This window comes from Ptychodera flava, chromosome 16, assembly GCF_041260155.1.
Source record: "Ptychodera flava strain L36383 chromosome 16, AS_Pfla_20210202, whole genome shotgun sequence".
Classification (NCBI taxonomy): Eukaryota; Metazoa; Hemichordata; class Enteropneusta; family Ptychoderidae; genus Ptychodera; species Ptychodera flava.
This window is the reverse complement of record NC_091943.1, coordinates 5,149,638-5,162,736: the sequence shown is the minus strand read 5'-3', so window position 1 is coordinate 5,162,736 and position 13,099 is coordinate 5,149,638. Positions and strand designations below refer to the sequence as shown.

Here is a 13,099-nt window from a genome sequence, read left to right as displayed (position 1 = left end):
TTAAATACCTGGAAGTCACTTTCACTTTACAAGAGTGAATCTGCCAACATCAAAACAGAATCTTCTTAGAGAAGTTCTGTGGTATAACGACAATATTAAGAATGAAGGAAGTGTCCTCTTTTATGACAAATGATCAAAGAGTGGAATTTTAAGGCTTAGGGACATCCGGAATGATGACAGAAATGACTGGCTTCAACAATGGGAAATAATTGCAAAAATTAGAGGAGGTACAAATAGACACGTGCAAGAGGAAATCAAAACAGAGTAATGAAACACTCCTCAATGCTATTCCAGATTCTTGGAAACAAATCATCTCTTCAAACATCCAAAATGAAGAAAACTATGATATTCTAGACTTAGAGAATTATGGTCTTACAAAAAGTGAGGTCAAAACCAAGTCACTTTATTGGAAATTAGTTGATAAGAAATGGCATGCAGTCAGAGGTCAGATTGGTCAAAAATGGGCTGAGAATCTAAGTCTTACTGACAGTTACAAAGCTACTCTATTCAGCCGTCTTAATTCAACAGAAATTGTCAGCAATTCAGTAAATGATTTAAATTGGAAGATTTTCCATCGAGGCCTAGTCACAGGAAGCTTGGCCAAAACTTTCAATTTAAGTGATGGGAAATGCCATATCTGTGGTCAAGAAGAAACACTGGAACACATCTTATTTGAGTGTAAATATGTTAAAGAAATCTGGCAGAAATGTATTTCTTTCTTAGTCAGAAACCACAACTTTGATAATAATATCAATATCAAAAGATTAGCAATTGCAGGAATCGAAAATGATAATAATGCAACATCTGACATTATTTACTGTATTACTTCCTTTGTAAAATATACAGTTTGGAATATTCGAAATTCGGTTACTCTTGATGGGATTAAAGTTTCCCTTCAATCCTATGTCATGCAATTGAAATGTCATCTCTCCTCATGGATGAATACATTGTATTTCACTTATAAGATGATGAACAAAACTGAGGATTTTATCACAAAGTTTTCAAGCCTTGTAAGACTGGAAGGAGAAGAATGCATCCTGAATTCATTCATATGATGATCTTTGTAATCAAACAGCTAATTATTTGTTTTTTCACACAAGACGCATTGTAATTTTAACGCATTCACAGTTATGTAGATTTGTTTTATTTGTGACTATGTTGAAATAAATTTATCTTTTTCAAAAAAAAACACCCAAAAACCAGCTCAGCTGAAACTTGTGCCAGGAACTCTGCTAAAACTACGTTGCGGATGCTGTAAATGACATGTAACATGAAAAGCATACTTTTCCATAAGTCTTATCAAAGCATTTCATATAAATCTTTATATTTATATATCAATAATGAGACTGTGAGGCCATACAGATTGGTCACCAACTGTGATTTCACAGAAGACACAGACACAGCTATTCTGTGCAGAAAATAAGAAAAAACTACTCAAAACAACTATTCAATTTACTGCTCAAATTTCATGCTCATTTGAATAAACTTGAGCTACTGGCTACCTCTAGTAATATATTAGACTATCTCACAGCCTCTCACAGGCTACGTACTAGTAAAGTAAGATGAAATGCACTTTTTATTAGTCTGTCAGAAATACAAAGTTCAAGGAAAAAACTTTTTCAGTGAAACCTTCCAAATGATACAACTGAAAATCAGCTTATTTCTCAACTAACAATAAAAGAGCTGTATTTTAATGAACAATATGCAGATTATATTTTACTTTATATGGACAAAGAAATACCTGGTTATATTTATTATTAGCTACTATTATTATAATGTAAGTGACTTTATCTTTATTGGAGACAAGTTTGAACTTATTTTTGTATTACACTTTTATTGCCACAAATGTGATGTAAATCCTATATTTACAAGCAAGCAATAAAATATTGTTATTATTATTAGTTGTAGTAGGTGACCATACATATGGTTTTGCACAAGCCTGGGCCTAGCCAGCTCAGCAAACTGACGAATCCTCGCTGGCTGCACCACCTCACTGAGCCAGGCTGCACCAGCCACAGTGAGTAGCCAGTGAGGGATTGTGACAGTCTAGGAATAAATGTACCAAATAATCAAAGTATTATGGGACATACTGATTTGGGGTTTTTGATAGCAGTGTATGAATCAGTGCCACACTTTAACTTGATTGTCAGACAGCAGACATTAAACCCATGTGTACAATGTACTGAATACATATGTTTCTATGCAAATTTGTGCACATTTTTGTTTGTCCAGTGGTCCATTCTAATTCTGATTTATACCTTTTTGCCTAACCCACTATAAATGCCGGACTATCGTAAATCTATAAAAATGTAAAAATGCCATGCTACTGATCGGACATACCATGTTTGGTCCCAGAATCCCATAATATTGCCATGTTTCAGGCGTCCAATTAATCTTGCATATGTCTGTGAATATATAGTGACTAAACTTGAGTCCAAAATAAAGTAAAAAAATGTTCCGTTTTTTGTCGGAAAATGCATATGTTTCAAAATGTGTTCCCTGTATGACCATTTGACCCCTCGTTGCATATGTCACAAAAGTGCCCATCATGATTATTTAAATTTACCATATGGTCAAAGCGATATTATGAGAATTACAAAAACCTGCCTAGTGTATGTAAAATGGCTTCGTCATCAGTATATACCCCTATTGTGCGCCCACGGTCCTGTAACTTCCCCTTTAAAGGGTTGGCCTCATAGAGCAGGACAACCAATATATTCATACTTAAACATATGTCATAAATCTACTCCAAATTGTTCCATTTTTTTCTGTTTACTTCAATGATGTTTTTAGTTGATCATTGTTGTAGTCCAAATTAAAACCTCAGATAACCAGAATCAATTTGAAGTTAAACTGCAGATGCTAGGGCGTACAATCAACAAGCTGTACATATCTTGCTGGGTATGGAGTGATATATAAATGCAGATTGTAATTGTTCAAAGTTGGAACTGTGTTGTCAGTTGTCTCTGGAAATGTGTCGATATGTCAGTGATAACATCGGCTTGTAACATTACCTTTTATTATGACTCTTGACCTACACAGGTCTAGAGTCATAATCCTTGCATTAGCCTCGGTTGGGTTGCAATTTGACAAGTGGGAACCTAAACACTGAGTTTGACATTCAGCATTCTGAGACTGTATACAAGCTGGATGATTATAATCAGGGCTGGATAGTATACCAGGTTCCATTTCTCGGAACGATTTCACATCGCACAATTTCTGACAGAAGTGGTTCACAGACGCATTGACATGCTGGCATGTACCTTCATTAACTCATGAAGTTTTCCAAGAAAATTAATATTCAGTGAAGAATTGGAAACAAAACCCAATATGTGTCTTTGCCTCATATATCAAACGTTGCGCTCCATAGGATTTAATGGTAACTTAATTGTTGATGACATCGTGGGCTACTTAGTCATCATTTGACTGAAAGTGAACAGGAACTATATTTTTATTTTAAACTTGGTAACTTCGGGATTTAAAAATTATTAAATTACATATTTTACACAGGAAATCTTGTTTTTACAAAATTATGTGTAAAAAAATCAAACTGCATAACAGCAATTTTAATATGTCTATGCGCCGTTTGAGGATGAAAATCAAGGGACCATTTGCCCTCCTGACATGGGGGAAAATGGACACTTACCCTCAGGGAAACATTGTCCGTTGTTTGGGCTATAATGTACAATCTTCCTGGCCGTAGTACACATTGCAGAATCTCTGAAAGAAGTGGTACACATACACACACACAACTCCATTCACCTGCTAGTGAGTACATTCATAAACTCTTTGAAATTTTAGAAGAAATTTACATCACATCATGTGATTCTAACAAACACAAACTGTATTTTATCTAGAAAGTTACCCTCCTGGTCATTTTCCAGCTACCAGTAATACTAATCAGGGCAAGGGTTCAGGGTAGAATGAGAGTCCAGTGGGTAAACATCACAAATTATATTACCATGCCCTGTCCATTGCGTTTTTTATTGGTCAAGCTGAACCACGTGACTGCCCACAAATACGCAGTAATGGTTGTTTTCATGCCCGTGAATATGAATAATATCATAAACAATAACTTTACGACTAAAATGAAAATTGTGATTTGTACAAACATCATAATCAACCACAAAACATGGGGCCCGGGGGCACCGACGTCCTTTGTACCTCCTTACTGTTTATTATTTGCCATAAATGTGAAATTTGGCAAAAAGTCAAATTGTTTGGACATATTAAAATGAAAGTTATTTGAACTGGTTGGTTACTGCTCCAGCATAAGTTCAAGTGTGGATTCTAAGTATCAACAACCCTGATATGAAAGTGAATTAAGAATTAGAGATGGGACTCAATAGGATTGTGATGTAGCCACTCGATAGTTAATATTATATGATATTTTATGACTTGAATTTAGTTTGTATGACTGACAGTGAATGACCGACAGTGACCTATAGTAACCCCTTCTGCACGTGGTGCATCGTGAGAACGACTCCCTTGTTTTCGTTACCTTTGATGTAACCATTCATCCGTCTTTAGTGAATGTATTGTTTGGACGCTTTAACACCCACGGGACGCTTAAGCAGGACCTCCTGCTGTCCTTTGCACGTATGCCGACTGTCTTTAGTTAATTCTTTAGATAATGATAGACGCATACCAAAGTCATGACAAAGCCAGATATTCACCCAATATAAACTCTGCATTTTAGTCTGTTAGGGTAGACGCTGTTGAGAACCTGTAGAAGCCGTTCAGAACCTGTTGCGACGCTCGAGACGACGTTGACCGAGACAGACGCCCAAGTACTAGACTAGTGTGAGACATAGAAGTTTTACCGTGTAACCTTACGTTACTCAGCTGAATAAAGCGCTACAACTTAAAGTATATTTCGTGTATCGTTGCCGTCTCTTATACGTCTACTGCTATATCACAGCCACGCTACGTGACAGGATCAACAATATCTAAAACAGGAAACGGTGAACTTATATAATACAGAAGGGAGAAAATGGCTAATCTAAACCAAATTACTTAAACTGGACTGTTGGCATTGATTACACATGTATTTATTGTCCATCATATAGAAAATAAATTTGGGCCATTGACTAAAAAACATTTGCTTGTTACACTCACCACACTTGTACTTAGTATTTGGAGTGTACACCTATCTACAATACAATGATAAAAAGTTTGGACTCTGTAGGTCAACAGTGCATCTTTAATGTGTGAGACTAAATAAGCTTACCCCTCAAGTATGTATAGGCCAAAGACAATATTTAATTTTGAATTATGTAGTGCAGGGAAGGACATACAATATGGCAAATCAACTGTGATCATTACTATACCTGCTTTTCTTTAAAATAGTCAATTCCTTTTAAGTTCTCAGGGGGGGGAGGATGTTATCTTTTGTGGTCAGAGAAACAAGGCTCACACATTGTATTTCTTTATATTGTTGTTCCTCAATTTTTCATTGTCAACTTGTAATCTTTCTAACATATTTATATTGAGAGAATAATGTATTGGTTTTAACACTAGTTTATTGACTCCTTTCTTGTGTTTTAAATTTTCACATTTACAGAAGTCAAATAGTCCCATCTAGATATTGCCTATACCATTGAGATATTGCAACAGAAATCCTGAAAATGATTTCTTGGGTCAGAAAAGGGAAGGGAAACACCGAGTGCACTGAGGTGTAAAGTAGTGAATGCTATATCGTAAGCGCTGGGAAAAAAAACCCATAAGAATTGCTTGTGGTAAAAACATTTGCGCTGCCTATGGCAGCATGCCAGCAAAGAATATAGAGGATGAAGTTTCCAAAATTTTGCTCATTTCAACTGCATTGTGACAATTCCTTTTTTATTTCTGTCTGTTATGAGAATTTTTTTTCTCAAGCCATTACAGGCTAATTTTTTTCTTTTATTTCACCTGGTGACATTTTTTTTTCTCAAAATCCTCCATACCCCCCCCCCCAGAAATCAAGTGGTTCTCCCCTAAGTGAGCCCTGACCTATACGGGCCAGTTGGTTCTCCCCTAAGTGAGCCCTGACCTATACGGGCCAGTGGATTGCTTCCTCAGTAGAACTGATATGCCTGCCGGTACCGGTGTTTATCGCCTATGGAGGCCATCATTCTTCAGTCGATCAAAGGCGCCTTTCGTACCAAAAAATACACGACAGCCGCAAAAGTGCATCACTGTCAACTTCATAACTATAGAATATGTTGAAATACACAGTGAAACGTTCACGACGTAAAAAATGTACCCAGAACGAGAAACAAGATGGCGTCCGATTCGATTCTTCAACTCAGAATTGTCCTAGAGTTGTGCGCACGTGCAGACGGTAGCTTTAATGAAAGCGAGGCAAAATCAAGTAAATATAAAATAAAAATGGATAAAAATATTGTTTAAAAATAATACAAGGCATGTATCACCAAATTTTGAACATTTCTGACGGCATTGCAACTATACGAACACCCATGCCAAATATCACAATAATCAAATCAGTGGTTTTGAGGAAAAATTGAAAATAGTGGTTTTCAGAAAAAAGCTAAAAAAGTGACTTTAAAATGATTCAATCAAAAAAGAAAAAAGACCGTTTGAGATACATGCCCAAGTGACCACCAGACCAAATTCAGAAAAAGTTACTGGAGCGTTTCTGAGATATCTGCGTCCACAGCATACGGCCCACTGTATGCAACAACAGAGGCCGCGTCATCACATTAGTACTTTGTGCCCACAGGGCACAAATTACTAATAAAATGGAGCATTTGTGGGCCAAGTGTAGACGCTTTTTTTCAAAAAATCTCCAGATTTGCAAAATTTTTGCAGCACGTGCACTACTCACTGAAAGGTTCTGGGGCCCCGTTGTCGTTCGCAGGGTAAATTTTCGTAAATTTTGACGGTTTTTCGGGGTTCATTGATAATGAAATTGAAATAACAGACTCCGCGGGCGAGAGGAAAGCCAAATTAACGGGCTCGGCAAGCCTCTCCCGTTAATTTTTGGCTAAACTCTCGCCCTTGCCCATAAATAAACGTTAATGGTCAGAGTGTCGTCCGTTATTTCTATAGTGGTACCTCTGACCAACTAATCATATCAAACATACAGCACTCGATTCCAAAGAACAACAATATCAATGCTAGTGTATATGGGTTTGGAAAGTCTTTATTCCAATAAAATATTTTTTAAACTTTTTAATTACAAATAGTCTCTTGAAAAAAGGGCATATAGACATGACAATGGGAAAAGCATAAACTATGTGACGAACATTCTTGAAGAAACTGCAAATTTGATTTACCTGTCTCTGTGAATTAGGTTACCATTAAGCTTTCGTAATAAAAAATTTACAGCTCTTTGACACGGAAGTCCAGATTGATGACAAAAATTGGCAGTTAATTCAGTTGCAAAAACAGCTAGATGAAACTATGATGATCTTTTCCATTGAAACTTTCTGACAAAAAAAATATGGAATGAATTGGTGCTAACATGAAGCATGATAAACAAGCTGAACTGACAAATGGAAAAACAAAAACCAAATATGAACTTTACACAATTGACAATAATGACCTGAAAGTGGTGCTTCACTTTTTGGTCATCCACTGAAACAGGTATCTACATATGCAATGACCCATTCCCAACCTGCAGTCTTCTCTGAAATTTTTTACACATGGAGAGAAATGTACCTTTGCATACCAAATCAGACTTGCAAGACGCACATCTATGTTAAAATCACCTCTTCCAATGGTTTCAACATAAACAGGCAAGATACAAAATTTTTATAGTGTTTGTCTTCTTAATAAAATTATTTTAAAGCTCATCCCTATCCCAATCGTCTTCCTCTCCTTCCTCTCCCGTTGGTGGCGCACCACCAGCTTGTTCATATAATTTACTAACAATAGGCTGGACAATGTCTTCCAACTGCTTTTTATGTGCTTTCAAATCTTCAGTATCAGCGTCCTGGTTTTCCTCTAACCATTCAATTTGTTCATCACAAGCTGAAGTAATCTGCTCTTTTTGTTCATCTGTGAGTTTTCCTCCTAATTTTTCTTCATCACCGACTTGATTTTTCAATGAATAAGCATATCCTTCAAGTTCATTTTTGGCCTCAACTCGCTCTTTCACTTTTTTGTCGTCATCAGCAAATTTTTCAGCATCCTGAATCATCTTTTCAATGTCTTCCGGCGTCAGTCTGTTCTGGTCGTTGGTGATGGTGATCTTCTCCTTGTTTCCTGTGCCCTTGTCCTCAGCAGATACTCTAAGGATACCATTGACGTCGATTTCAAATGTGACTTCGATTTGAGGGACACCGCGAGGTGCTGGTGGAATGCCATTCAAGTCAAACTTTCCAAGCAGATGATTATCCTTGGTCATTGGACGCTCACCCTCAAAGACCTGGATGGTGACAGTTGGCTGGTTGTCAGCTGCCGTTGAGAAGATCTGTGACTTTTTGGTTGGGATGACTGTGTTTCTGGAAATCAGTTTTGTCATGACACCTCCAACTGTCTCAATACCCATGGTAAGGGGATTCACATCCAACAAGAGTAGGTCACCTACAAGGGAACACACATGCAAAGATTAAAAACTTTGAAGACAGTAAATAAACTGGTGTCAATTCTTAAGGCCCGGCAATGCCGCAAAAACTTCAGCATGGCTCGTACATTTGTGATTTCCCCAACAAGCTTTGGTAGAAGTGTTTAAGCGTATCACACTGGTCTAACAATGATCAGAAAATAATTGAAAATTGTGTGAAAGATAGGCTATGAGTGGTGACTGGGCTCATCTGTACTATGATACAGGAGTATACTTGTGACAGGCACTCACTGATACCCTCTAGGTCTTTTTGCCAGAATGTCACTGGCCAGGAAGATTACATGCAGACTGATTGAAAATTACCGAAGTCCGGTTTTGATGAAATACTACAACTTACCAGTTTCTTCCTCCCCACTGAGCACACCAGCCTGTACAGCAGCACCATATGCAACAGCTTCATCAGGGTTGATACCTCTGGATGGTTCCTTTCCATTGAAGTAGTCTTTCACCAACTGTTGAACTTTAGGAATACGTGTGGATCCACCTACCAGTACAATCTCGTGAATCTCTGATTTTGACATGCCCGCATCCTCCATAACCTTTTGGACTGGTTTCATCGTAGAACGGAACAGATCCTGTAAAAAAAAAAAAATTACGAGAAATGTGAGTGCTTTGAAAGTTTTTGGACAAAATATGTCACTTAAGAGCAAAATCTCACTAACAAAAGAGAAACAAAATTTCACACTTGTTGCCAATACTCCTTTATGTCTATTTGAAAACTGCCAACCATTTGGAATAATGTTGAATGTGATGTGAGCTTTGGCTGCTACAAGTTATCTTTGAACATGCCAGACATATCTAGATCTGTACATGAAACTGTAAAACAAATACTAGTCCCTAAACTTACCATGTTGAGTTCTTCAAACTTGGCTCTGGTTAGAACCTCTGAGAAGTCTTCACCATCATAGAAAGATTCAATTTCAACTCTGGCCTGATGTTGTGCACTGAGAGCACGTTTTGCCTTCTCAACTTCACGACGGAGTTTCTGCACGGCACGGTTGTCCTTCCTGACATCTTTGCCCTTCTTTTTCTTGTACAATTTGATGAAGTGTTCCATTACACGCTGATCAAAATCTTCACCACCTTTGAAGAAAAATATGTGCATGTTATGAAGTTGTTTAATCATGGTTCCATTCTATTGTTGTGGATACTACTTCACCTTGAAGTTCATGGCATTCAAAATATTTGTTCTGACCATGGCTACTCTACTCTCACATGTTCTGAGGTTCAAAAATATAGTTCCATCATATACCAGGGTATACAACCAAATTAGTGACTTATCAGAGCTTGAAAATGAAGGTCAAAAATATGATTGCTGAGGGACTTACCCAGATGTGTGTCACCATTGGTTGCTACGACTTCAAAGACTCCGTTGTCAATGGTGAGAAGTGACACATCAAAAGTTCCACCACCCAAATCAAACACCAAAATGTTCTTTTCTCCTTCTTTCTTATCCAAACCATAGGCAATAGCGGCTGCAGTCCTGTCAATGAGACAATTTCACAGAGGTAAGTAATTTTAAATACAAGGGATAATTTCCTCTTAAAGCCAAAACATGTAATGTTCCCTACGATAAAAATAGAGGTGGGATTTCTATTAAATGAAGGCAGTAGCAGTGTGGAAAAATGTTATTGATAATGACTGTTTTGGGTTTTTTTGTCATTGACACTAACTTCAGAGTAGCTTCTCAGACAATGGCGATGGCTCTGGTATATTTATCGGTCCCAAAGCAGCGCCCTCAACATCAAAAAGCTGGCTCTATCTGTGCTACACTGAACCAAAATCTCTGAGATAATTATTCTCATCAAATGATCCTTAAAAATTTGATAGGGTCTGTACAACAGCCAAATCAATCACTAATTCAGTGTAAAACATTGTCACATATGCCACAATATTTTGTGTTAAACATGACACAGTATTCAGGTGGTCAAAGATATCCTATACTTACGGCTCATTGATGATTCTCATGACATTGAGACCAGCAATAATTCCAGCATCTTTGGTAGCTTGACGTTGAGCATCATTGAAGTACGCAGGTACAGTGACTACAGCATTAGCAACATCAGTACCAAGATAAGCTTCAGCAGTTTCCTTCATCTTACCCAACACCATGGCACTGATTTCCTCAGCTGCAAAGATTTTACGTTCTTCACCAACACTGACCTCTACATGGGGTTTACCATTCTTTTCTTTGACCTAGTCGAGATAGAGTGGCAATATGGTTGGTATACCGGACATCAAATAAGCATTCAAAAGAACTAAATGGAATCTGACGTTCAAAAGTTACTGTCTTTAAGTTGAAAATTGAACACACTGACACATTATGTCCAGTAATGTTTCGTGTTCCATACTGTAAACATGACTTCTGAACTTTACTGTGTTTTGTAATAAATGCTGTGAAACAAAGACAAAGTTTACAGGACCACGAGTGCAAGCCGTCTTACCTTGAATGGGAAATACTTGACATCATGTTGAACAGATTTATCATCCCAGTTACGTCCAATCAATCTTTTGGCATCAAAGACTGTATTTGTGGGATTACTTGTAAGCTGGTTCTTTGCAGCATCACCAATGAGACGCTCACCTTCCTCTGTAAAGGCGACGTAAGATGGTGTGATACGATTACCCTGGTCATTGGCAATAATCTCTACTCTCCCATTTTTATACACACCAACGCTGTAAAAGAAAGGTTGAAATATAATTATGAAAATGTGTCAGTGCATGAACACATACAAACACAGCATATGTTGAGGATGATGTCACCTAAATTACAAGGCTGAATTAGACTGAACAATGTGGATCATTGCTCCAAATATGCCGTCTGGCCAACTTTTATACAATTAATTTTGAAACTGTACAGCTAATGGAAAGTTTGATAGGGTGGTGGAATAAACGTACCATGAGTATGTTGTTCCAAGGTCAATACCAATAACAGTACCTATAGAGTCCTTCTTATCACTCTCATCATCATCGTCGGCTTTCACCTGGGTGAATATTCCATACATGAATATCACAAGTAAAAGTAAACTTCCTGCCAAGTATTTCTTCATCTTGCTGTGAAAGAGAAATTACAAAATCGTTTAGTACTATCATAAAGGATGGTTTTACTGCTATCAGGAGAGGTGATCATATCTATAGCTGTGTGGCAGGGCTGTGTGTTACTGGCTATAGGCCTCCCACCGGTAACACAGCCCTGCCATACAGAGCTATCATATCTAGTACTTCCAATCCATATTGTCCAGCTGATCCATATGCATTATGAAAATCTACCAACATTTTCCAGTTTTTTAATAACGTTTTTCACAGATTACCCAAATTAAGCTGTGACAATTATTTTGGTGATTTTATCATTACATGTTTTAATTGACAACGGCGAATGACTCAAGTCTCTTACTTAAAATTTGAAAAGGTGTGAATTGCACTGGGCGTACAGTACACGTCAGCATTATGCTATTATGAGAGGAATTCCATTCATAAATTTTCCAATTGTGACCATGCTGGTACTGATGGTACATCTTCACCTATTGCGCAATTCGGATAATTACAAATTGACAGAAAAACGATTAAAAAAGACCGCGGACGTTCTCAAAGATATACCACAGAGTCATTTCGAACAGTTGTGAGCAGAAGAGAAACCATACATCAATCCAGCATAGGCAACAACTCTATTTCCCGCAGACCCGGAAATGACAGTACCCTTCTTAGCAATTGGTCAGATTACGGAGGTAGCATTGGAGATGCGTTTTAAAGGAGTTTTGACGGCATCTGTTACGTTTAAGATATACACTTTTAAAGAAAAGCACATTACAATATATAAAATATATCGGAATGACGATGTGAAGTTCCAAATCGAATACACAGAACAGTCAGATTGAGGAATATACTAACCTGTATCACTTATCTTTACCGTTTAACGTGTACACTAGTTAAAGTTGTGGTATATATCTACAAAAAATTGCACCCACAATATGACAATAAATTGCACAAATCAAGAAAATGTTGAAACTATGTTTTAAAGCTAAAATCACTACTGTAATCTTGGAAAATTCTCTTGGATAAAAAATGTTATTCGGCATAATTTCACTTGTATGTTTTAGCATGTGTAAATGCGATCTCACTTACAGTCTCGTCATCTTGGGCAATTTGGATACATAATAGCGGTTTCAACTTACCTCTACTTCACTGTTGCAAATAAAAGCAGCAAATGCTCTTTGATCGATGAAAAAATTGTACTCTTGTAAATTCAAAACGATGTCAAAATCACGATGCTATCCACTCACTGTATTGCAAGTCTTTACCAATGTCAGCTGTACCAGAGTCACGTTGGTTTTAGGACAAGCTATATCTTCGTGGCCCTTTCTGATTGGTTGTGAACCGGCTTGCTGGCTATCACTGATTGGCTATGTTGAATCACATGGCAAGAAGCGGCTTCCCCACCAAGAGTTTACACGTCATATTACATTTGCCTTCGAAATTTCCGGAAGTATACGATGATAACCGAACAGATGACGACATGTTAGCATTTTGATT

General features: G+C 37.4%; 1 protein-coding gene across 1 annotated transcript; it reads right to left on the bottom strand.

Moving 5' to 3' along the window:
- Positions 1–7,126: 7,126 nt before the first annotated feature.
- On the bottom strand, positions 7,127–12,936 carry LOC139152602 (endoplasmic reticulum chaperone BiP-like). The gene is made up of 8 exons (XM_070725841.1): positions 12,742–12,936; positions 11,468–11,623; positions 11,014–11,245; positions 10,518–10,765; positions 9,898–10,052; positions 9,417–9,652; positions 8,907–9,144; positions 7,127–8,529 (listed from the first exon to the last, which is right to left on the bottom strand). Exons 2-8 carry the CDS (start codon positions 11,617–11,619, stop codon positions 7,787–7,789), a joined length of 2,004 nt encoding a protein of 667 aa, XP_070581942.1. The 5' UTR covers positions 11,620–11,623; positions 12,742–12,936; the 3' UTR covers positions 7,127–7,786.
- Positions 12,937–13,099: the final 163 nt, after the last annotated feature.